The following is a 25,749-nucleotide window of genomic DNA, read 5'->3' on the forward strand; positions in this document are numbered from 1 at the left end:
TCTGTAGTTTCCTGAGCGGGCATAGCTACTTTCAGATAAATCATTCTCTCCAGATCTCATAGCTTCTTAGTTCTAGTCAGTGAATCAACATCAGTTTGATGTTTCTAATATCAAGATTCTACTCAAATCTGGAGAGCTTGCAGGATGCTGCCATTGACGTTGGGCTGCGGCGTATTGGTCTCAGCTGTGCTCGATAGCCGCTGGTAGGCTACGAGTGAGGTCAAACCATCTGTAGTTGGATTGATCACCATCACCACACCTGCCTAACAGTGTTGCGCCTGAGCACAGTACACGGTAATGGGCTGGTAGTCTTCGAATTCAACAGAGAAGGTGGGTTTATTGCTTAGGTCCCAGCCTTAGTAATTTTGGGGCTGGGTATGGTTCTTCAGTGAGTTGACATGAACGAATCCGGAATTGAATTAGCCGGACGGTGTGCAGCCTTGACTCGGCTGGCCAGCAGCATGAATGTCGGGCTACCCGAGGATGGTGGCCAATCCATCACTGTTTCACGCCGGCCCTCGTTCAGGCTCCAACCCTTGATCTACTCCAGCGCTGAATCCGGGAAAGACAAAGCTAGCTGCTCTAGAACCTTCACAGGGATATCGGGACTTGGTATGTCCATTCAGCTTGCGCAAATAATGCTTCTGTCGCACCATCATGTCACGCTTTGAAGTTCGGGTGGCTCTAGCCGTATACACCTTGCTCATCATGCAATATACACTGCTCCTAGCCCATGTTTATTACGGCAGAGAGGCGCTTCCTAGAACGATATCCCGCCGTTTCTACTTTATATGGACATGGTTTGACTCATAAGGCCCACCGCATAATCCAACAGCTGCGGTTTCTTACAGCCTGCTTCTAATTTTGGTAAAGCTACCATCCTTTACGGCTTCATTCCCTAATGAAATCCTTTTAAGAAGTCTCTCATCTCATCATCAAGGGCTTATGACTCCTCCTCGAGCCGGGCTTTGAAACTACCATGGATCGCCGGTAATACGCCGCCCCGGCTCGTTTGATTGTGCTTCGTCATCCAATTCGCTAGTCTACGAGAGGGTGCTGGCGGTGGCGGATCCTGTGAGGCTCCTTTAGGAAGAAGTCTTGATTGTGCATCTATCTCGATCATCGTGCCGTCAATGATGACTACTTAGCTGACTTGGCGTCTTCTCCAGTCCAATCAGTCTTCCGTCGTTACATTACCCAGGAGCTAGACTCTCTCTCGCGAAGACAGGATCATCGGACAACTTCGCCTTCCCTGAGTATGCCTTATCGGGGAGTTTGTCAGAGGCTACTAAAGGGTCATGCCACCATGAATTCTGTAATTTATCGTTATTGTCTTGATTGGTCACCATGTAGTAGTTTTGATACCACTGTAGTGATCCCAGGTAGTTATAAATTGTTACTGAAAAGTTAAAATGTAATTCTTAGACTATTGTACAGTATAGAATAAAAAATTAAATGCAATCCTTCTAATTCTCTTGGGCTTTTTTACCGTCTCACTTATAGCTGAATGTGAGGACAAGCAAGGCCAGTTTACTGTAAGTGTGACAACTATTAGTTAGGGAATGTGACGTACCGATGTCTTAGCAGACTCACAATTAGAAGGGTCCCTTTTCAGGCTTCGCCAATGGTGGGGCCTAAATTCAGGACCCTGCTCATAGTCAAAATTAAGAATGATCGGGATTGATTAAAGCTAGCTCGTGCTCAGGCATGAGCCTGTTGGATTTGCTCAGGGTGGGCTTAGTCTTGCTCAGCTACTGCATGACGGAGGTCTGATTCCGGGGCCTTGTTGCATGAGCGTGCTCTTGGGTTGAGCGCTAGTCAAGGATTCTTAGATGGAAAAGGTAGACGGTAAGGAAATATTAATACGCTTGTATTGAAAAGCTAAGTACATTTTGCCGCCATTTTCAGCGGCGTATGCCACTCTTTTCGTAGGGCATTGTCGTCGGTGGTGAGTCTGTATAGTGCAACAAGTGTCAATCCAAAAGTATTGTAGCCCGTCTTTCCAAGCTTGATCTGCACGGAACCTGATCTTCTCGAAGCCGGGCTTATTTTTACCAGTGCCACTTATAAGGTCTTCAAAGGTAACTTCGTCGGTATCGGTTCCCCATGTATGAGAGAGTATCGCATAGGGGGGTATTGTATTATCGCTAGCAAAGTCCTCAAGGCTAAAATCGCTAGTACTGCTGCGTCGTAGGAGACGCATTGCTTCTAAAGGAGTTGTGATCGGCGCACGCGATAGGAAAAAGGCCTAAAGAGGCTCAAACGTGGTAGCCTAAATAAAGAGAAGAGTAAGTCGCTTGTTGTTAAGAGTACTAGTCGTGGCTAGTGAGGTTAGCGAGGTCACAGGAGAATAGGACGTTGGGCTATACCAAATATCTAGAGACAGTGCAAGAGTGCGTTTGGTGAGGGCTGAGATAGAGGGCCCACAGAAGGCAAAGTTTGCAAGCGAATCGACTCAATATCAAGTAGCCGAACACCTTGGTGACGCTAGCAGGGAGGACAGCCGACCCTCTCCGGCGACGACCTTGTGAGGTGGCGAATATATAAAAGATGAGTTAGTTGTTGGGGAGGCAGAGAGGTGGGCACAGCCACATTTATGTGAGCCAGTGGTTGGGTGGTGCATAACGCCACAGAATGACCAGCACAACTGTACACGTGATTTCATGTGTAATTCTACCCCAGGGTAAGCAATAGGGAGTGATTGTATCTATACGGAGCCAGCTCAATGGAGGTGACATTTCCGCTCTTGCAGAGCAGGGTTCCTTGACGAGCTAAAGCTGAGCGCCCCGCACGCCCGGAAGCCGAACCTTCAGGAGGCTGTAGTGCAGGGCAAAGTTCAGCAACGTGTAAAAACTGGAAGCTGATTGTGCAAGCTAGTGTATCATGAATTAGGACTAGAGGCTTTAACTAGCGCATAATTAACTGTGAGGCTACATAGAAAGCAAGGACCAACCAAATATCTTTGGGTTACCAATAAAGCGGACAAAGGAAAACATAATGCTATTCTTCATCTTTCACACTTTGCCATGATATGAATGCCTTTCTTTCAGTGAGTAAGACAAAGAGTGGAAGCTCGGGTACAAGGCCTTATATGAATGGCTATGAGGCATATCCTGCCTTCGCCATGCCAAATTTACTCTTAGTCTCCTGGCATTATCAAATTTACGCTCCTTAGGTGCACTGAATCTTAAAATTCAAGAAAGTCATCATATTTCACGATACATTAATCGAAAATTCACGGCGAGGCATGCCAAACATAGTCTCAGGCACTGGACCAGGAGGAGATCCTGGGGGTGACGACATTCCAGAAGACCCCCGCCCGACTGATGCAGTGGAGCAACCGGAGCTGGAAACTCATGAAGGACTTGTTGAGAAAGGTAAAAAGAAGAATGAGCTTACAAAAAATAGAAAGGCTACTTCCCTAACAGCAACTGGTACTTCAAGGACTCGAGACGTCCTTAAACTAGATATACCCAAAAGTTTCGCTAGAACGAGAAGGGATGCAGCTTTAAAAAGCATGAGAGAGACCTACTATAATCAGGGGAGGATTGAAAAAACAAAGGGAAAGGATTTGTACCGCGAGAAATACGATCTGGCAAAAGCTGTGGGGGAGGCGCGTGGACAACTCGAGAAGGCTGTGAGTGGCCGCAGGCCCCAGATAGCGGGTAAAGATCCTAAAGTCAAGAAATTGAAAAAGGTGATGGTTGAAGCTCAAAAAAAACTTACAACCATTAAGGGTGCTATTCGTTCGACAAACACGTGGCACAACAACCGTAGATATTTAACAAACCTGTATGAGGACACTATCTACTACCAGAATTGGACGAATCGGCGAAAGAGGGATCGGAAGCTTGAGAATAGTTATCCGCTAAAGGAAGACTCGGACGAAAATGAGCTTCGAAAAATATTAAACGCTTATGATGAAGGGGTGTTCGGAAGACGAGGGCATCGCGCAGAGCACAAAGTACCCCCGGAGCAACTGCGTCTCTGGACACCTCACCCTAGACGCCCGCCCACTGGTTTGGGAGTTGATAGCTGTGAACGCCTAGAACCATACGAACTTGAGTACGATGAAGAAATAATTGAGAAACGAAGGAAAGAGATAGAGGATGTTGAAATATCTGATCTTGATGGAAAATGGAAATCCCATACCGACCGGAGAGAAAGGCAAGATGAGCTGCTCAAGACTCCTATTCCCATTCACATTTCCGCAAATGAAAAATCCACGGACCATCCGGAGTCCCATGAACGCCTCGGGTTAGTTACCTTGGGAGTCATTTGCTTCTACCCAAAAAAGAAAAGCATCATGACGAGTGTGATACCCCAAGAGCAAATCATGAGCAAGGTCAAGATGAGCACTCCTTGGGCTGAGGCTGCTTCTGGACGACGAGAATTCCACGTTGAAAACCACCATAGCCCGTCTTCTCCAATATGCTCCACTCCTCACTCTCCTATCAGGAATGGTAGCGACATCCTTGTGGGTCTTACCAATGACGGCAGCAAAGATCACAGCAACAGGTGTACTCAGCTCATGGATCACTTCAGCCCGCCCGATCGTGAATGGCCCCATTTTGCCCCGCGAAAGGACGGAAGGAACGGAACCAGGGCATTGTTTGAGCTTTTTGATGTTGATACTGCGCCAATAAAAGAAGGCGACAGGAAGGAGCAGAAGATCATGCAGGGCGTGGAATATGGAACGTTGAAAATGCGTACGCCAGAGAGTGTCTCCATGTTTTGGCAAAGGCAGGCCCTTGGCAAACCTGATAGGGAGCACGCAAAAGATCCAAAAGCTATAGAGTTGAAATATCTTTGGGATAGATCTCCAGGTGAATCTGGAGATGATGGTAAGAATATCGGTAAAGATAAGAGGTCAGGCGAAGTGCCAAATGCAGAGGAAGATGAAGACGACAAAGATCACTTCACCACGTCGTATAAGGAAAGCTGTGGAGGTGCAGCCGGTGAGCATATTCACACTGACCCGATTTCCGTTGCTGCTCTTCCAACAACCTATGACGATTCGTCTAAACCTGCTTCTTCCGGTTTCCCCTCAGTTCCTACACCAACTCCTAAATCAAGTAATCCTGTATTGTTCCCAAGGAGTGTCCCTCCTCCCCCCGTCAAAATTTTTTTTCATACGCTCAGAGGGGTTGAAAACACACCGTTTCATTTGTTTGAGAACTTGGAAAGAATTAAAAGAAAGAGAAACCACGAGAGCGATGCCGGTGATAAGGGGCGCTCGGCTAAGAGAGTTCTCCATGAAGTAGAGCTACCGTCATGAACTTACTGAGAAAAGGTAAATAGGGTGTATTTTCGCTAAAATTTAAGTTACTCTATTAGTATTTTAATAGTCTGTAGAATCAGTTCAATAAAAAGGCATAACATCACTATAATTTACTCTGTAGATAACGCTTCGCAGAGCGCTTCCAACGAGGCGTAGTAGTAAATGTACCTACGCCGCTCATCGCCATGTAAAGTACCCGCTATCTTGCGCCAAGATAGTACAATCTAAATATATCCTATAACCCCTCTAGTATTGAAGACGCTAGAATTAGAGTAGTGAATATCACAACTATGTAAACATTTATTCTCTATGACCCTCTCCAATATAGAAACAGAAAGAAAAATACAATACAGTACATGCAATGCCACAAAATCCTTATTAATGATACATAATAACTGTATCCAAGAGCACGACCTTATTATCCAGCTTGCCATTTGTCGCGTACAGCTATCCGTCTATATATATCCTTCTGCTGTGCTAGCTGGGAGGTTGACCTTTTGGCAAACGCAACACCATTTTTAATAGTTGAAGTGAGGGTGTCGTGTAAGGGCGATTCGCTCCAAGTTTCCGTTGCCGGATTAGTACACACTCAGACATCAAACCTATAGCCTGCTTTGCACAACCTTGGGATTTCCACGTCGACGCAAGATTTGACATACTGGTCAGCGTGTCTGGATGATCCTCCCCGAGCACCCTCTTTCTTGTCTCCATCACTCACACAAACATCTCTTCTGCCTCCGTCCATCGTCCTTGATTCCAAAACGTCGACACCAGATTCTCCATACTGGTCAGCGTGTCTAGATGTTCCTCCTTAAGCACCATCTTTTCTTCTCCATCACCCGCACGTCCAACTCTTCTGCCTCCGTCCATCATCCTTGATTCCAAAATGTCGACGCTAGATTCGCCATACTGGTCAGCGTGGAAGGATGCTCCTCCCCAAGCACCCTCTTTCTTGTTTCCATCACTCGCACGTCTAGCTCTTCCGCCTCCTTCTATCGTCCTTGATTCCTGTACGTCGACGCAAGATTTGCCATACTGGTCAGTGTGTCTGGATGCTCCTCCCCGAGCACTCTCTTTTTCTTCTCTATCACTCGCACGTCTCGCTCTTCGGCCTCTGTCCATCGCTATTGATTCCTGTGCGTCGACGCCAGATTCCCCATACTGGTCAGAGTGGAAGGATGCTCTTCCCCGAGCACTTCTTTTCTAGCCTTCACTGCCTGCACCTGAAACCCTTCGGCTTTGTTCTATTGACCTAGATGCAGCATGAAAAGTGCCGCCTTGTGTTGTAGCGTTGCTTCAGCTGTAGCTGCTTTTGTTGATACAGAATCCTTCAAAACAGCGTAGACATGCGGTAAGGACATAGCACATATCGTCCAGTTCGTTTGCTCTCCGTAGGGGAAAAGTGCGGACAGGTTGCACAATACTATACTGCCCCACTTCTAGGCCTTCCCGCATCACCAATTGAGTCAGCCGGTGCATATTAAGACTCTCTTCCACCTCACTATCGGAGATGAAGGAAAACGCCTTGAGGACGCCGAGTGCTTTTTATAGCTCTACGGCTGCTCCTAGTCCTCCTAGCTGTTCTTGTTGGTAGTTTCGTTGGCTTTGGCCCTTCTCTTAGTGGTATGTAAGCAACGGTTTTAGGATTCCCTGCCGATCAAGAAAGCTCATGAGTGACAGCAGATCGCCTGCATAAGGATACTACTGGTATACCTGCTTGAAGGAAACGATCCATGTAGCCGTCACCGCATTTGGAACGCTCGAGTCTCTGCCTTCCTCTTCGAACGGCTGGCTCAGAAGGCCCTCAAGAATATGGTCTCCACGATCAAGAAGCTGAATATATTTAGGAACCGTCATTGAGTTTTCCTGGATAAAAGCCGCAGCCTGAACTAATGCAAGGGGCAGATAATCTAGACGAGCCGCAAGGAGCGATGTCTGCTTGGTACCAAGTCCGCTGTCTTCAAGCCTCTTGCTGATTAGTTGGATGGACTCCTCTTCGTCCATCGGCCCGACATTGATCATTTTGCGGCCTCCCGTGAGCTTGAGACCGGTCTACTTGTTTCGTGTTGTTACTAGGACAGCTCCATGTGAGCATCTGGAAATGAAGTACACTAGTTTTCCTTGGACAGCAGATCTATCTCGGCCTTCTAGCCCTCTTGCTACAAACTCGCCAGAGCTAAAGAAGACCTCACTGTCGTCCGCGTTATTAATGATCATAAGCCACGGCCACTGATCCTTTTTCTTAAGCCAATCTTTGACGAGCCTTTCATCGTCAGCCTTAGGATCCCCGTGGCCTGGGATTTGGCAGCTCTCTGCGATGTGGAAAAAAGATTGGTGGTATCGTTCGACGTTACTCGCGTGCACCCAGAATATCGACGCATCCAGACATCCTTCTTTCAACCAGTATGCGTAACCTAAGGCGATCTGGGTTTATCTAAAATAGGTTAGCTAAAATTTCTATATTACTATAGTACTAAGGGGAAGCGTACCCAATACCGCCTAGCCCGAAGAGTGCGACTCGCGCTTGAGAAGTGGTTGCTTTTGTTGGAGGCTGAGGCGAAAAGCGTTCTTCACCTTCTCACAGGGCTTCCAACGGGCCGTACTACGGTCTGTACAAAGTGAACCGTAACGGTCACGTGAGTAGTACAAACGTACCAAGTTTGTAAGCTGTACTGTACGTTTAATAATGCTCTAGGTACGGTACATAGCACAGACTATATTACCCTTTTAAGAAGTTTATATAGCAATTTTAGAGGAGTACAAAGGCTCTAGCAAATAGTAGCTTTATAAAAGCGTTTAAAAGAGTTTCTAGAGCTCTAATTAGCTAAAAGTTTTATAAAAATATAAATTTTTTTTTAAAGTCTTTTAATCTATCTATTTGCAGTTTATTATCTTAAAAATGCTTATTACTAACTATTTTTTATTGCAGAGTTATCTATTTACGCGCTTTACTGCCTTACAGGCCTTATTTAGTTAATTAGATACCTATATTACCTATTTTACACAGTCTTACAGGCTGCAGAAGTTAAAAGCTCTCTACGCTGCGTCTTTTACCTTATCCTGCAATAGTATACTATCTGTGGCTAAAAATTAGTTGCAGTAGTTTCTAAAGAACTATAATTATAATATTAAAGTAAAGTTTATAATTAACTAGAATAATATATAGCTGTTAGACTTAAAACAGGTGTTGCCCTTAGCATAATTAGGTTACTATATAAAAAATAAAAGTATATTATAAAGTAATTATACACTATTAAAAGTATAAACTTATAGTATAAATTTAACACTTTTAAAAAAGTAAAGTAAGGTAATCTGCCTCTAGCTCTGCTATTAATTTTATACACTATAGCAGAAGGGCTCTCTGCGCAGTGCTCTAGTTAACTAGGTTATAGTGTAGAATTAGTTATTTAAAAAAGTAATATTATTAAAGACTTATAGTTTTATTAGCTAAAATTATATTAATTTTTTTACTACTTTTTTATATTTTACTACTATGCTTTCTAGGAATAACGTACTTTACAGGCGAGTTGCTTACACACCTAAGTTGCTTACTTTTACTAAGACCCTACTAAACTACTCTTCTTACACTAATGCATTCCCTACAACACTACTTAAACGCGCTAAAAGAATATTAAATACAGCTTACACTCTAAGCTTTTAAATAAAATATAAAACTCTTAAAGAAACATGCTGCAGCTATGTATAGAGTCTTATAAAAGACAATAAATAACTATAGCGCTAGATAATGTTTATAAGCTAATTCTATAGCTAAATTATAAAAGCTAGGCAATAAAAAGAAGCAAGTAATTATTAAGACTATACTTAAGCTATATGCGTAAGAAATTTCTTCTTAGATAGCATTTATAGCTAATATAGCTAATTCTTTGCGCGCTAAGCATAATCTAGGCTATATTTACATAAACTAGCCTAGTATGTTTATAAAGCATTATTTAGAGCTTAAAGTAATATTTAAGCGTAAGTATAACTATAAAAGAGCTCTCTATAAGAGTCCTAGGGTAATTTAGGGCAGGTTTAGCCTTATAAAGAATATTAAAGCTAAGTATAGCATCTAGTTAGAAGTAAAGTAATCTTTAAGTAATTCTTAATTATTTGCCTAATATATCTAGATAGTCCTAGGAATCTTTTAACTTTCTTAACTATAGAAGGTTTTAGCTAGTCTAAGACCTTTTATATTTTAGCTAAATTAATTTTAATTTTATTACTATTAATTACAAATTCTAAATACTTAGTTTTAGTAACATAGAATTTGCATTTAGATAGCTAGAGATAGAGTCTGTATTTTTGTAGCTTATCTAGGACTTTTTATACTTTTTGTACATAGTCTTCTAGGCTTTCCTTTATATAGATAAGGACGTTATCTAGGTATACTAGTGTAAAGACATTAAAGTATAAGTTTAAAGCTATATTAATAATTTTTTAAAATAATGTAGAGGTGTTAGTTAAGCTAAACAGCATTACTAATAGCTTATATAGTTTTTATAAAGTTTAAAAAGCTGTTAGCTATTTATCTTCTTTTTTTATTTATATTTTATTAAATTTGTCTTATATATTAAACTTTATAAAGTACTTAGTTCCTTTTAGTTAATTTATTATGTTCTAGATAATTAAAAAAGGGAACTAGTCTTAGATTATGTTATTATTTAAAGTTTAGTAGTCTTAATATACTCTAATTTTTTCTTTTTTCTTTTTTGCAAAGACTACTGCTAAGGCTACTAGGCTATAGCTTTTCTAAATATAGCCTTATACTAATATTTAGTTAACATACTTTTATAGTGCTTCTTTTTATAACTTTGTTAAAAAATAAAGTTTATAGGTCTTTAACTTAGAGTTCTTTATTAAGTTTATAGCGTAATCCTATAGTTTATGTAAAGGCAGCTCTCTTAGATCCTCTAGTGTTTTAAACATGTCTCTATAGTCCTTGTACTTAGTAGGGATACTATGTTCCTCTTAAATCTTATAAATACTAACTTACTTAATGTCTAAGTTAGCTTCTAGTTTTTTATAAAATACTTTTTCTAGTTCTTTTTTTATTACTTATACTGCTCTAGCTTTAGGTTCTTAGTAAGAGAACTTCTAAAGTATCTATTTCTTTAGGTAGTAGCTGCTACCCTACTGTACTTATTTATAAACTAGGTATAAATTATTATAGCATACTAACTAAGTTATATATGCGTAGTTATTAGTGTTTTTAATAGTTATTATTTTTTAGTTAATAGCAAAGTTATGCTTTTTAAGCTAGTTATAGCCTAAAATTGCATTATATTTATCTTTTAATAGAAGTATACTTATAGACTTCTAGTTCTTTATGTTTAGTGTTTTTAAACTTTTTTTATAAGTTTCTAGGTTTGTCACGGTATCCTCCCCGGATCCCAGACATAACTGTATTAGACGCGTACTAGAGTATTATTAGTGCATGTCTAACATAAACATAACACAACACAGACATAAACTTAAGTATAAACTGCTTTAACACTAACTAAACCTAAAATAGGCTTAATTTATACCTAAAGTGCTTAGACTTTTAAGCTAAGTATTTAATTACTAATTTTCTTCTAAACTTTCTTATTTCTTACATAACATCTTATACTTACTATAATACTTTACATAGTAATTAAACTAGACTTTTATAAAGCTCTATAACCTTACTTATGCATAATTATAACATTATGTTGTGTTAAAACTTTAGCTAAAAATAGCCTCTAAATTTAATCTAATAAGCTTAGTACTTACATAACTTTAAGCTATTAAAGTAAGCTAAGAAGCCTTTTAAAAAGCACTTACTTTATAAAAAAGCTACTACATTGTAAGCTTTAAAGCTTTTTAAAAAGACTTTAAAAAACAGCTTTATATTATTAAGTAGTTTATTTTTGCCTTAACTTTTATTATAGTAGTAGAAACTAAGAACTTACTAGCCTTAAAGCTTACTTAGAAGTCTAAAGATAGCTTAACTTTTTTCTACTTAACACTACTTATAACCTATAACTTTTCTAACTTAGTAATAAAATCTAACTAACTCTCTAATCCTTTACTATTTAATAGAAAATAAAAAGACCTACCTTTCTTTCTACATAAGCTCTAATATAAACTTAAAGGAAACATAGACTAATTCCCCTCTAAACACTCTTAGTTACTATATGCCTACTTTTAACTTAACTATAATATAACAGCTTTAATTAACTTACTAATAAATAAAGATATTATTAACTTAGATTAATTTATAGTGTTCTTATAAGTAACTTATAAAGACTTAAATAAAAAGTTAATAGCTTTAAGTTACCTAAACACTTTATAATAAAAAAAAAAGCTTTACTTTACACTTTACTAAGTTCTACTAACTTGCATCTAATATAGGCTTAAATAAGATAAGTCTAATTATAGCCTTATATAACTCCCTTTTAACTAAACTGTAACGCGCTATAGTAGGAGAACCTTTTCTAAATAACCTTAACATGTATGTAAACCTAATTACTACCTATAATAATAACATAAGGTTCCTCTTTGTACAAGCCCTAATACGCCCCTAAACTAGCGCAGTTACAAATAAGAACTCTAATATAATAAAAATTAATTTAAATTATGCTTTAGTTAGTTTTAAAAAGTGTAAAAATTATAAAAAAAAAAGTTAATGCTTTAAGTGTAGTAAGCATAGTTATATTTTCTAAAACTACTTTATTCCTCTTCTTTAAGTCTACATAAGTAGTGCTGCTAGCACTTATTAAAAATTCTTACTATTTTAATTTTATTTTTATAAAAGCTTTAACTTATATTTAAGCCTTAATCCCTTTTACTACTTTTAATATAGCTGCAGCTATAGCAGTAAAAGCCTGCAAAAAGGCTTGTTTTAGGGCTAAGTTGCCCTCTAGAACTAATTTAACACTAGATCTTTGCTAACTTATAAGCTAAGTCCTCTACTAATAACTAAAAGTACTAAGTTAATATTTTTATATATTTATAATAAAAAACTATATTAGCTTTAATATAAGCTCTTATTAACTTAGAAGTAAATAGCATAGGTTACATTAATAAAAAACTAGCGTATAAACTAAATCTTTAATTAATACTACTTACCTAAATAATTTACCTAACTAGATTTAATAAAAAATAACTTAAAAAAAGTTCTATCTTTTATACTATAACTATTATAATTACCTACTAACACTATAAGAAGCAGATTAAGCTTTATGTAATAAACATAAGATATTATAACTTAATCCTAGAACAACTATAGCTATATTAGCATAAGGTTGCCTTTAATTACTAAGAGTAAGTCCTAAACTTTAACTTTTTTTAATGCTAAAATATATGCTTACACTTACACCTAAATAACACCTAAGTAGCACTTAATATAGAAGGTCTCTAGACCTACTTTTTAATAACTTAGAAAAGAACTACTTAAGTAAGGCTAATAAGCTAGGCCTTTTACTAAAATAAGCTATATAAAATAATTTAATAACTACTTAAACTTAAAAAAAAGAAAGCTTTTAAGAAATCTTTACTTACTTAATTTAAATATAAACTAGAACTTAAATAGTAAATAGACATCTACTATATAAGACCTACTCTGTTTATAACTTTAGCTTAATAACTAGATTATAAAATCTATGTAGTTATAATTTCTAATATAGACTAAGCTTTAGCTCTCTAAAAATGCACTAACTTAAGAATAATAGTCTCTTAAGACTACTATAACCTGTTATATATTTTCTTTTAAAATAAGTTTAATAAGCTTTTAATATAATGTCTATATAATTACTAGATAACTTTTAAGCCTAGTAAATAACCTAGTTATAGGCTACTATATAGGATGTTACTAAACAAATTAAAAGTGCTTAAAAAATACTTTAATAAGAACTTAAAAAAAGAGTTTATTTAAGCTAGCTTCTTACTAGTAGTGTTACTTATACTATTTATAAAGAAACTTAAAAGTAGGCTTTAATTCTATGTTAACTACTAAAAACTAAATACTATTACTATTAAAAACTAATACTTAATTTTTTTTTACAGGAAACTCTAAGCTAACTAAGTAAAGTAAAGTATTTTATAAAGTTAAATATTATTACTACCTTTAATAAGCTAAGAATAGTAAAGGGTAATAAGTAGCTAATAGTGTTTTAGACCTAATATAGACTATTTAAGTACCTAGTAATGCTCTTTAGCTTAGCTAACACGCCTAGTACTATTTAACATTTTATAAATAACTTACTCTAACTCTACCTAGACATGTTCTACACTGTGTATATTAATAATATTTTAATCTACAGTAATAGCCTTTTAGAGCATAAACAGCATGTACGCCTAGTACTAAAGGCTATAGAAGAAGTAGGTCTGCAACTTAACATAGACAAATGTAAGTTCTACTAATTAAAAGTTACATATTTAGAATATGTAATCTTTATAGATAGCATTTAAATAGACCCTATTAAGGTTTAGACTATGCTAGATTAGTAATACCTAAAAAATATAAAAAATGTTTAAGCTTTTATAAAATTTACTAACTTTTACTAATAATTTATTAATAACTTTTTATAGTAAGTAAGCTTTATAATTACACTTACTAAAAAAAAATTTTAATTTAACTTTAACTTAAATTACTAATAGTTTTTTAACTAGCTAAAGAAAGCCTTTACTAAAGGTTTAATACTCTACTACTTTAACCTTAAACTACTAATACTTGTAGAAGCTAATGCCTTAGACTACATAGTAGTAAGAGTTCTTTTCTAGACTAAGCTAGACAGGACTATTAAGCCTATTATATACTTTTTAAAAAGAATAAGTTTTGTAAAAGGTAATTATAAGATCTACAACAAAAAATTACTTACTATAGTACACTACTTTAAATAATAGCAACCTAAACTAGAAAGTGTAGCGCATCTAATATAAGTTCTATTTAACTATAAGAACTTACAGTACTTTGTAACTATAAAATAACTTAGCTACTAATAAGCCTATTAGTCTAAATACCTGTTCTATTTTAATTTTAAGATTACTTATTATCTTAGTTAAAACAAAGAGAAACTAGATGCTTTTATAAAGTAATCTTAAAACATTTTTGCTTAAAAAAAAGTGTAAAAGGCTTAACACTAAACTCTACTTTAACTTAAGCTATTTTTAGACTTTAACTTAAATAAAATAGATTAGATAATTAATTAGATTATTACTAATAAGTATTTAAATAATAAATTTATTTAAGAAACTTTAGACCTACTTTAAAATAGCGCTAGTTAGTTAAAAAAGGTAACACTAGCTAACTATAAAAACTAAAATAGTAAGCTATATTACTATAACTAACTTATAATTCTTAATTCTAATAAACTAAGAATTAAACTACTTTAAATTATACACAACTTGCCTGTTAGAGAACACCTAGGCAAAGGAAAGACTCTTAACCTACTATAGAGAGAGTACTACTGGCCCTGCATGTTCTATACTGTACGCTAATATGTATTATGTTGCTATACTTGCTGTAAAGTAAAGGCCTTTTAAAAAAGGTATAATAGCCTACTTAAACTACTTCTAATCTTTAAACAAGCTTAAAAAGACATATTAATTAATTTTATTATAGACCTACCTTTATTTAAAGGGTACATAAATATTATAGTAGTTGTTAATTACTTAACTAAGTATTAACACTTAATACTATGTTTCTTTATAACTGCCCCTAATATAGCCTAGTTATTCTACTAATATGTATATGTCACAATTGTGCACAAGTAAGGTTATAGAGCTTCACAGAGGTCTAGTTTAATTACTACGTAAGGTATTATAGTAGGTACAAGATGTTATGTAAGGAATAGGAAAGTTTAGAAGAAAATTAGTAATTAAATACTTAGCTTAGAAGTCTAAGCGCTTTAAGTATAAATTAAGCTTATTCTAGGTTTAGTTAGTGTTAAAGCAGTTTATGCTTAAGTTTATGTCTATGTTATGTTGTGTTTATGTTAGATGTGCACTAATAATACTCTAGTACACGTCTAATATAGTTATGTCTAGGATCTAGGGAGGATACTGTGACAGTACCCCCCCCCTTATTAGAAAGGGAATCCTTTACATTAGTAGTTCTAGCATTAAGTTGTCTTTATTAGGGTACAGGTTTAGTTTAGATAGGTATTAGGTGTAGAATTAGGTTACTATAGAGTTCTTTTATAGGGCTTTTGCAGGTTTCTACAACAGTTTGTTATATCTAGTCTATTTTATAAGGTATTTATAGATACATTTTTTCTTATTAAACTAGATTTATTTAATATCTTTTATAATATATTTTAGTTTATTATTTATAATAATAGGTTTAAGTAGCAGGTTTAGCTGTCTAGGTAGATAGTTAGATTTAGAGGCTACTTAGCGCAGCAACAATATGTGGAACATAGGGTGTATCTTTATGCTGTTAGGTAGGATTAATTAGTAAGTGTGTAATAAGACTATATAAGCTACTATAAAGAGGCTAAGGTTCTTCTAATTAAGTTTTTTTAATTATTAGTTTATTTAGATATTTCTAGCGTCTAGCTAGACCTTCTTGCTAGCTGCATACACAAGGGCAGAGGTTTAGAATTAGTTTACATACTCTTATTAAAAAGCTTAAGCCTATGTAAGCTTTTTATAAACATATTTAAATATATTTTAGATTTTATTAATAAGTCTATTTATGTTTATTACTTATATAAATTAATAAGTTAGTTAGAGGGTATTTATAAGTAGTTTAAATCTTATTAAAGAGTAGTATCTATAGTTTGCTAAAAACAGAGATACTTATGTTAATTTAAATGTTATGTTATTAGCTTTAAACTGTGCTGTAGCTAACTATTTTACTTAGTTATCCTACTAGTAGTTTATGTACACTTATAGGACTTATTTTATTACAGCATTTATGTTCTTAGTCTAGCTATTAGTCTCTAGGTAAAAAGCTGTAGATAGATAGAGGACAATTTAGAGCTGTTTACAGAGTTTGTCCTAAAAGGCTAAGACAAACTATGTACCTCTGTCTAATATAATTATGTTAGGTAGGCTATAGTAAACTTATATGTATTAGTAGAATAACTAGGCTATATTAGAGGCAGTTATAAAGGAACATAGTATTAAGTGTTAATACTTAGTTAAGTAATTAACAACTACTATAATATTTATATACTCTTTAGATAGGGGTAAGTTTATAATAAAATTAATTAATATGTCTTTCTAAGCTTATTTAGGGATTAGGAGTAGTTTAAGTAGGCTATTATACCTTTTTTAAAAGGCCTTTACTTTACAGCAAGTATAGCAACATAATACATATTAGCGTACAGTATAGAACATGCGGGGCTAGTAGTACTCTCTCTGTAGTAGGTTAAGAGTCTTTTCTCTGCCTAGGTGTCCTTTAACAGGCAAGTTGTGTACAATTTAAAGTAGTTTAATTCTTAGTTTATTAGAATTAAAAATTATAAGTTAGTTATAGTAATATAGCTTACTATTTTAGTTTTTATAGTTAGCTAGTGTTACTTTTTTTAACTAACTAGCGCTGTTTTAGAGCAGGTCTAAGGTTTCTTAGATAAATTTATTATTTAAATACTTATTAGTAATAATTTAATTAATTATCTAATTTATTTTATTTAAGTTAAGGTCTAAAAATAGCTTAGGTTAAAGTAAAGTTTAGTGTTAAGCCTTTTACACTTCTTTTTAAGCAGAGATGTTTTAAGATTATCTTATAAAAGCATCTAGTTTTCCTTTATTTTAACTAGAATAATAAGTAATCTTAAAATTAAAATAGAATAGGTATTTAAACTAATAGGCTTATTAGTAGCTAAGTTGTTTTATAGTTACAAAGTACTACAAGTTCTTATAGTTAGATAGAACCTATATTAGATGCGCTGCACCTTCTAGTTTAGGTTGCTATTGTTTAAAGCAGTGTACTATAGCAAGTAATTTCTTATTATAGATCTTATAATTACTTTCTATAAAACTTATTCTTTTTAAAAAGTATGTAATAGGCCTAATAGTCTTGTCTAGCTTAGTCTAGAAGAGAACTCCTGCTACTATGTAGTCTAAGGCATTAGCTTCTATAAGTATTAGTAGTTTAAGGTTAAAGTAGTAAAGTATTAGGGCTTTAGTAAAGGCTTTCTTTAGCTAGTTAAAGAACTATTAGTAATTTAAGTTAAAGTTAAATTAAACCTCTTTTTTAGTAAGTATAATTATAGGGCTTACTAGCTGTAAAAAGTTGTTAATAAATTATTAGTAAAAGTTAGTAAATTCTATAAAGGCTTAAACATCTTTTATGTTCTTTAAGTATTGCTAATTTAGCATAGTCTAAACCTTAATAGGGTCTATTTAGATGCTATCTATAAAGATTACATATCCTAAATATGTAACCTTTAATTAGTAGAACTTATATTTATCTATATTAAGTTATAGACCTGCTTCTTCTATAGCTTTTAGCACTAGGCGTACATGCTATTTATGCTCTAAAAGGCTATTACTGTAAATTAGAATATTATTAATATACATAGTGCAGAACACGTCTAGGTAGGGTTAGAGCAAGTTATTTATAAAATGTTAAAAAGTACTAGGCGCGTTAGCTAAGCTAAAGGGCATTATTAGGTACTTAAATAGTCTATATTAGGTCTAAAACACTGTTAGCTACTTATTACCCTTTACTATCCTTAGCTTATTAAAGGCAGTAATAATATCTAACTTTATAAAATACTTTACTTTACTTAGTTAGCTTAGAGTTTTTTATAAAAGAGAAATTAAGTATTAGTTCTTAATAGTAACAGCATTTAGTTTTTAGTAGTTAATATAGAATTAAAGCCTACCCCTAGGTTTCTTTATAAATAGTATAGGTAACACTACTAGTAAAAAGCTAGCTTAAATAAACTTTTTTTTTAAGTTCTTATTAAAGTATTTTTAGAGCACTTTTAATTTGTTTAGTAACATCTTATATAGTAGCCTATAACTAGGTTGTTTACTAGGCTTAAGAGTTATCTAGTAATTATATAGATGTTATATTAAAAGCTTATTAAACTTATTTTAAAAAAAGACATATAACAGGTTATAGTAGTCTTAAAAGACTATTATCTTTAAGTTAGTATGTTTTTAGAGAGCTAAAGCTTAGTCTATATTAGAAATTATAACTGCGTAGATTTTATAATCTAGTTATTAAGCTAGGGTTATAAATAGAGCAGGTTCTATGTAGCAGATGTCTATCTACTGTTTAAGTTCTAGTTTATGTTTAAATTAAGTAGGTAAAAGTTCTTTAAAAGCTTTCTCTTCTTTAAGTTTAAGTAGTTATTAAATTATTTTATATAGCCTATTTTAGTAAAAGGCCTAGCTTGTTAGCCTTACTTAGGTAGTTTTTCTCTAAGTTATTAAAAAGTAGGTCTAAAGACCTTCTATATTAAGTGCTATTTAGGTGTTATTTAGGTGTAAGTGTAAGCATATATTTTAGCATTAAAAAGAGTTAAAGTTTAGAACTTACTCTTAGTAATTAAAGGCAACTTTATGCTAATATAGCTATAGTTGTTCTAGGATTAGGTTATAATGTCTTATGTTTGTTACATAGAGCTTAATCTGCTCTTTATAGTGTTAGTAGGTAATTATAATAGTTGTAGTATAAAAGATAGAACCTTTTTTAAGTTATTTTCTATTAAATCTAGTTAAGTAAATTATTTAGGTAAGTAGTATTAATTAAAAATTTAGTTTACATGCTAGTTTTTTATTAATATAACCTATGCTATTTACTTCTAAGTTAATAAAAGCTTATATTAAGGCTAATATAGTTCTTTATTATAAATATATAAGAATATTAACTTAGTACTTCTAGTTATTAGTAGAGGACTTAGCCTATAGGTTAGCAGAGATCTAGTGTTAAATTAGTCCTAAAGGGCAACTTAGCCCTAGAATAAGCCTTTTTACAGGCTCCTACTGCTATAGCTGCGGCTATGTTAAGAGTAGCAAAGAGAATTAAGGCTTAAATACAAGTTAAAGCCCTTACAGAAATAAGATTAAAATAGTAAGAATTTTTAATAAGTACTAGCAGCGCTACTTACGCAGACTTAAGAAAGAGGAATAGAGTAGTTTTAGAAAATATAACTATGCTTACTGCACTTAAAGTATTAACTTTTCTTTTTATAATCTTTACGCTTTCTAGAACTAACTAGAGCATAACGTACTTTATAGGCAAGTTGCTCACACACCTAAGTTGCTTACTTTTGCTAAGACCCCACTACACTACCCTTTCTACACTAATGTATTCCTAATAACACTACTTAAATGTGTTAAAGGAACATTAGATGCAGCTTACACTCTAGGCTTTTAAATAAGACACAACACTTTTTAACTAACATGCTGCAGCTATCTACAGGGTCCCTTAAAAGATAATAAGTAACTAACGCGCTAGACAACCTTTCTAAGCTAATTATATAGCTAACTTACAAAAGCTAGATAATAATAAGAAGTAGGTAATTATTTAGCACATACTTAAGCTAGATGCGTGAGGATTTCCCCCCTAGCTAGTAGCTGTGGCTAATATAGCTAATTCTTTACACGCTAAGCATAATATAGGCTATGTTAGCATAAACTAGCTTAATATATTTATTAAGTGTTACCTAAAGCTTAAAGTAAAGTTTAAGTGTAAGTATAACTATAAAAGAGCCTTTTATAAAAATCCTATAGTAATTTAAGGCTAGTTTAACCTTATAGAGAATATTAAAGCTAAGTATAGCATCTAGAATAATAACATGTACAACTTTAACAAGACAGGGTTTATAATAGGCTAAATATCTACTAGAGTAGTTGTTACAGGTTTAGAGAGACAAGGACAGCTAAAAGCAGTCTAGCTAGGTAACTAGAAGTAGACAACAGCTATTTAGGGCATTAATGCTAAAGGGTAGGCTATTCTGCCTTTTATTATCTTTTAGGGTGGCAACTACTTTTTAAACTAGTACAAAGAGGAAAATCTACTTTAGAATTAAGTTATTGTAATCTTTAAGTGCAGCTAGACTACTAATTAGCTTAGTCTAGACTAGTTAAAGCACTTTAACGCGCATATAAAAAAGTGTACTGTTAGTAGCTACTATCTGCTAGTTATTAACAGCTATAAGAGCTATAACTTACTTTATTTCTAGTAATACTATAAAAATAATAAGATTATTACTATTTATATACTTTTTTACTTATTACACCTTTTATAGCTACTTAATATAGGTTGTTTTACTTCTTTAAAAAAAGTGTATAAGCGCTAAGCTAAAAACCTTATGCGCAACTAGATTACCTATATTATAAAAATAAAGTTCCTACTATGCTTTAAAGTAGCTTATAATACTATAATTACTTTTAGTAATATTTAAGGAGAGTTTTAAAGCGCTAGATTAGTTCCTTTTAACTTATAATAAGTTATAATAGGCTTTAATGTAAAGTTGCGCACTTTATTACTACTACTACTTATATATAATAAGCCCTAGCAGTTGTAAACCTTAAGCAATACTTTAGAACTTAAGTTATAATTAATGCTTATAAAGATAAAGATTTAAAAGCATATAAATAGTTTACTAACTTTTATAGTTAAGGTGTTTAAAAAAGTCTTAAAGGGGGCAGCAATAATTATGTATAAGCTAGTGTTAGCGTAATAGAAAATTACTAAGCTTTAAGCAGCTAATAAGGCTACTACATAATGTAAATTATATAAAAGAAAGCAGATTAAGGCAGAAGGGACTTTAATAATTTAGAAAGGCCTGCGCTTAACAGCTCTAAAGGAGTTTAGAGCGCGCAGTGACAGGAAGAAGGCAAAGAAGCAGGTGTAAGCTAAAGTAGGTAAGCTATTCTAAAGGCGCTGCAGACAGTGCAATTAGACTAGGCATAACACGCAAATGTGTAAGTAAGAAGTAGAAGTAGTATCTAAATAATATTCTAGGCTGTACTGTACTATATAGTGCTAGAGCGGGTTGTTATAGGCTATAATAGAGTTTGTTAGGGTGGGGTCTTGGCAAAAGTAAGCGACTCGGGTGTGTGAGCGACTCGCCTATGAAGTACGTTAATTTAAATTAATTTTTATTATGTTAAGGTCCTTATTTATAACTGCGCTAGTTTAGGGGCGTATTAGGGCTTGTACAGGGAGGAACCTTATGTTATTATTGTAGGTAGTAATTAAGTTCGCATACGTGTTAAAGTTGTTTAGAAGGGGTTTTTCTACTATAGCATGTTATAGTTTAGTTAAGAGGGAGTTATATAACGCTATAATTAGACCTATCTTATTTAAGCCTATATTAGATACAAGTTAGCAGAACTTAGTAAAGTGTAAAGTAAAGCTTTTTTTTTTTTATTATAAAGTGTTTAGGTAACTTAGAGCTATTAACTTTTTATTTAAGTTTTTATAAGTTACTTATAAAAACACTATAAATTAATTTAAGTTAATAATATCTTTATTTATTAGTAAGTTAATTAAGGCTATTATATTATAGTTAAGTTAAGAGTAAGCATATAGTAACTAAAAGTGTTTAAAAGAGAATTAGTCTATATTTTCTTTAAGTTTGTATTAAAGCTTATGTAAAAAAGAAAGTAGGTCTTTCTATTTTTTATTAAACAGTAAAGGATTAGGGAGTTAGTTAGATTTTATTACTAGGTTAGAAAAGTTACAGGTTGTAAGCAGCGTTAGGCAGAAAAAAGTTAAGCTATCTCTAGACTTTTAAGTAGGCTTTAAGGCTAGTAAGTTCTTAGTTCCTACTACTATAATAAAAGTTAAGGTAGAAACAGACTACTTAATAATATAAAGCTGTTTTTTAAAGTCCTTTTAAAAAGCTTTAAAGCTTATAATGTAGTAGCTTTCCTATAAAGTAAGCACTTTTTAAAAGGCTTTTTAGCTTACTTTAATAGCTTAGAGTTGTATAAGTACTAAGCTTATTAGATTAGATTTAGAAGCTATTCTTAGCTAGAGTTTTAACATAATGTAATGTTATAATTATGCATAAGTAAGGTTATAGAGCTTTACAGAGGTCTAGTTTAATTACTATATAAGGTATTATAGTAGGTATAAGATGTTGTGTAAGAAATAAAAAAGTTTAAAAAGAAATTAGTAATTAAATACTTAGCTTAGAAGTCTAAGCGCTTTAAGTATAAATTAAGCCTGTTCTAGGTTTAGTTAGTGTTAAGGCAGTTTATGCTTAAGTTTATGTCTATGTTATGTTGTGTTTATGTTAGACATGCACTAATAATACTCTAGTACCCGTCTAATACAGTTATGTCTAGGATCTAGGGAGGATACCGTGACAGTATAGGTTTACTATAGCCTGCCTAACATAATTATATTAGACAGAGGTACACAGTTTGTCTTAGCCTTCTAGGATAAACTCTATAAATAGCTCTAAATTATTTTCTATTTATCTACAGCTTTTTACCTAGAGACTAACAGCTAGACTAAGAATGTAAACGCTGTAATAGAATAAGTTCTATAAGTGTACATAAACTACTAGTAAGACAACTAGGTAAAATAGTTAGCTATAGCATAGTTTAAAGCTAATAATATAATATTTAAATTAACATAAGTATCTTTGTTTTTAGCAAACTATAAATACTACTTTTAAATAGAATTTAAACTACTTTTAAATACCCCCTAACTAACTTATTAATTTATATAAGTAATAAATGTAAATAAACTTATTAATAAGATTTAAAATATATCTAAATATATTTATAAAAAGCTTACATAAGCTTAAGCTTTTTAACAAGAGTACATAAACTAATTCTAAACCTCTACCCCTGCGTATGCAGCTGGCAAGAAGGTCTAGCTAGACGCTAGAAATATTTAAATAAACTAATAATTAAAAAAACTTAATTAAAAGAACCTTAGCCTCTTTATAGTAGCCTATATAGTCTTATTACATGCTTACTAATTAATCCTACCTAACAGCATAAAGATACACCCTGTGTTCTACGTATTGTTGCTGCGCTAAGTAGCCTCTAAATCTAACTATCTACCTAAACAGCTAAACCTGCTATTTAAACCTATTATTATAAATAATAAACTAGAATATGTTATAGAAGATGTTAAATAGATCTAGTTTAATAAAAAAAAATATATTTATAAATACTTTATAAAATAGACTAGATATAACAAACTATTATAAGAACCTGCAGAAGCCTTATAAGAGAACTCTATAGTAACCTAATTCTACGCCTAATACTTATCTAAACTAAACCTATACCCTAATAAAGACAACCTAATGCTAGAACTACTAATGTAAAGGATTCCCTTCTTAATAAGAGGGGGGGTACTGTTACAGTATCCTCTCTAGATCCTAGACATAACTGTATTAGACGTGTACTAGAGTATTATTAGTGCATGTCTAACATAAATATAACATAATATAGATATAAACTTAAGTATAAACTACTTTAACACTAACTAAACTTAAAATAGGCTTAATTTATACCTAAAGCGCTTAGACTTCTAAGCTAAGTATTTAATTACTAATTTCCTTCTAAACCTTCTTATTCCTTACATAACGTCTTGTACCTACTATGATACCTCACGTAGTAATTAAACTAGACCTCTGTGAAGCTCTATAACCTTACTTGTGCACAATCGTGACAAGGTTAATCTATCCTCTACTATATTCTAATAAAGAGGCGTTAGTAAGGGTTACCTTAAACAGGGTTTTTTTATGTAATAAAGGATGCCTTGTTAATCTACCTAATTTATGTCTATTGTAGTAAAGGTGCATCTACTGTTAATAAGAGCTAACCTTGTTTATTTTTTAAATGTAAAAGTTGTAGTTAAACTTTGTCCTACTTCTTAGCCTATAGCTACTAATGCTTTTATGTTATAAAATATTTCCTTCTTATTATTTATAAAGTATAAGTTAATATTTTATAAGTTATTAAACTTATTTTTTTTCTTTATAAAGTTAGTGTCTTTTAATAGAGTAATTAGTTGCTTTACATTTATAATCCTTTACTAGATAGTAAGAGGTTACATAATCTTCCTTTTATGTAGCTTTTTACTAGAAGTAGTAAAACTTGTAACTGCTTTAATTATTACAGTCTAGCTAATCCTTTAATTTATAAATAAAAGTAGTTTAGCATGTGTAGTAGTTTATAATTTTGCAGGTTAAGGCTATACCTTGCTATAAACATTTATTATAATGTTTTTTTATATAGACTACTAACTAGCGCAGTGCTTGTTATTCTAGTGCTTTATGTAATACTGTTGTGTGCACTAGTACTAAGGGTATAGGCAATTGTCTGGCTTATAAAAGGTGTCTAGGGGCCTCTTTTAGGTCTACTACAGGTATTCTTAGGTTTGTACTAACTGTACAGGGTGTTCTTTCCATTAGCAATTGTTAGTGCCATAGGAGGCGCTTCTGCAGAACATGCACTAACTGTAGTTCTGTTGTAGAGTAAGAGCTTTCCTGCTAATTGCTAGCCCTAGAAGCAGAGTTCTAGGTTACTTCTTTATAGGTTCTAGGACTTTAAAAGCAGCGCTTTAGCCTAGTCTATAAAGCTTCTAATTATAGATTTTTATAAAAAACTCTTATTCTTCTTCTTTTTTTATAATGTTATACTTTACTTTAGCTATTTATTATACTATGTTAAATGTTATATAGTTGTTGCTAATGTTTATTTAGTAAAGTAATACTACACACTCTTTAAAGTAATTATGTTGCTGTCTATATTTCTAGCATAAGTAATTCTAAAACCTTTTAAAAAGCTCTTATACTAAAGTGCTAAGAGTTTTGTTATTAAGAAAGAACTATTTTTTTTAATGTTTATAATGTATCTTTAGATATAAGTCTCTTTTTATATTTTTTAAGGATTATAATGTCCTGTAACACTTAATTAAGGCTGCTAAAGTTTTTAATAACTACTTTTTAATATGCTTTAAAGAAGTTTCTTAAAGAATAGTTTTCTCTGCATTACTAGTAAAGTCTATTATTTAATATTTTTAATATTTCCTTATTTATAAGGCTGTACTTAGCAGTAATAGCTTTTATTATTATAGTAGTATTTTTATTCTCTCTCTTCTAAAAGTCTAGGTAATTTTAGCAGAAATGTCCTACTTTTTTATAGTTTAGGTAGGCCTTATCTTCTAGGTATTTCTATTACTTTTTAGTTAAGAGCAGCCTATTTGTCAGATATGCGCACCTACTGTCAAGACAGGAGGAACGTTTGACGAAAGCTGCTACATAGTACGAGCAATAAGCTCGAACAGTATGTTGCAGCAAATTGCTGCATTTTGCAGCATTTTGCAGCATGTTGCAGCAAATTGCAGCATTTTACAGCATGTTGCAGCAAATTGCAGCATTTTACAGCATGTTGCAGCAAATTGCAGCAAATTGCAGCATGTTACAGCATTTTGCAGCAAATTGCAGCATGTTGCAAGCTGGTCGCGCATAGGGCTAGTGCGCGAGGGACTCGGATCGGCAGAACAAAAAGCTGAGCAACACAAGTAGAGCAGAAAAAGGATTAATAAATAAACACAATCAACACAATTA

The 25,749-nt window shown here is 33.3% G+C and overlaps 5 protein-coding genes across 5 annotated transcripts; 1 reads left to right on the forward strand and 4 right to left on the reverse strand.

Moving 5' to 3' along the window:
• Positions 1 to 1,193: 1,193 nt before the first annotated feature.
• BDR25DRAFT_346155 (uncharacterized protein) lies at positions 1,194 to 2,399 on the reverse strand (the record flags this gene model as incomplete). The annotated part of the gene is made up of 4 exons (XM_033694119.1): positions 2,370 to 2,399; positions 1,890 to 2,322; positions 1,574 to 1,634; positions 1,194 to 1,367 (listed from the first exon to the last, which is right to left on the reverse strand). The coding sequence occupies exons 2-4, from the start codon at positions 2,201 to 2,203 to the stop codon at positions 1,194 to 1,196; spliced, it is 549 nt and encodes a 182-aa protein (XP_033542504.1). The 5' UTR covers positions 2,204 to 2,322; positions 2,370 to 2,399.
• Positions 2,400 to 3,031: 632 nt separating this feature from the next.
• BDR25DRAFT_360594 (uncharacterized protein) lies at positions 3,032 to 5,278 on the forward strand (the record flags this gene model as incomplete). The annotated part of the gene is made up of 2 exons (XM_033696282.1): positions 3,032 to 3,142; positions 3,200 to 5,278. The coding sequence occupies 2 exons, from the start codon at positions 3,032 to 3,034 to the stop codon at positions 5,276 to 5,278; spliced, it is 2,190 nt and encodes a 729-aa protein (XP_033542505.1).
• A 531-nt stretch (positions 5,279 to 5,809) lies between these two features.
• On the reverse strand, positions 5,810 to 5,995 carry BDR25DRAFT_202783 (uncharacterized protein; the record flags this gene model as incomplete). Its single annotated transcript, XM_033684408.1, has 1 exon — positions 5,810 to 5,995. A coding segment is annotated over one exon (186 nt), but the record flags the coding sequence as incomplete, so codon positions are not given.
• Positions 5,996 to 6,403, reverse strand: BDR25DRAFT_378882 (uncharacterized protein; the record flags this gene model as incomplete). The annotated part of the gene is made up of 1 exon (XM_033697575.1): positions 5,996 to 6,403. The coding sequence occupies one exon, from the start codon at positions 6,401 to 6,403 to the stop codon at positions 5,996 to 5,998; it is 408 nt and encodes a 135-aa protein (XP_033542507.1).
• Positions 6,404 to 6,855: 452 nt separating this feature from the next.
• On the reverse strand, positions 6,856 to 7,303 carry BDR25DRAFT_318500 (uncharacterized protein; the record flags this gene model as incomplete). The annotated part of the gene is made up of 2 exons (XM_033691749.1): positions 6,856 to 6,897; positions 6,995 to 7,303. 2 exons carry the CDS (start codon positions 7,301 to 7,303, stop codon positions 6,856 to 6,858), a joined length of 351 nt encoding a protein of 116 aa, XP_033542508.1.
• Between the last annotated feature and the right edge of the window lie 18,446 nt (positions 7,304 to 25,749).

The sequence above is a fragment of the Lindgomyces ingoldianus genome (assembly GCF_010093535.1).
Source record: "Lindgomyces ingoldianus strain ATCC 200398 unplaced genomic scaffold BDR25scaffold_38, whole genome shotgun sequence".
In the NCBI taxonomy this organism is placed as follows: domain Eukaryota; kingdom Fungi; phylum Ascomycota; class Dothideomycetes; order Pleosporales; family Lindgomycetaceae; genus Lindgomyces; species Lindgomyces ingoldianus.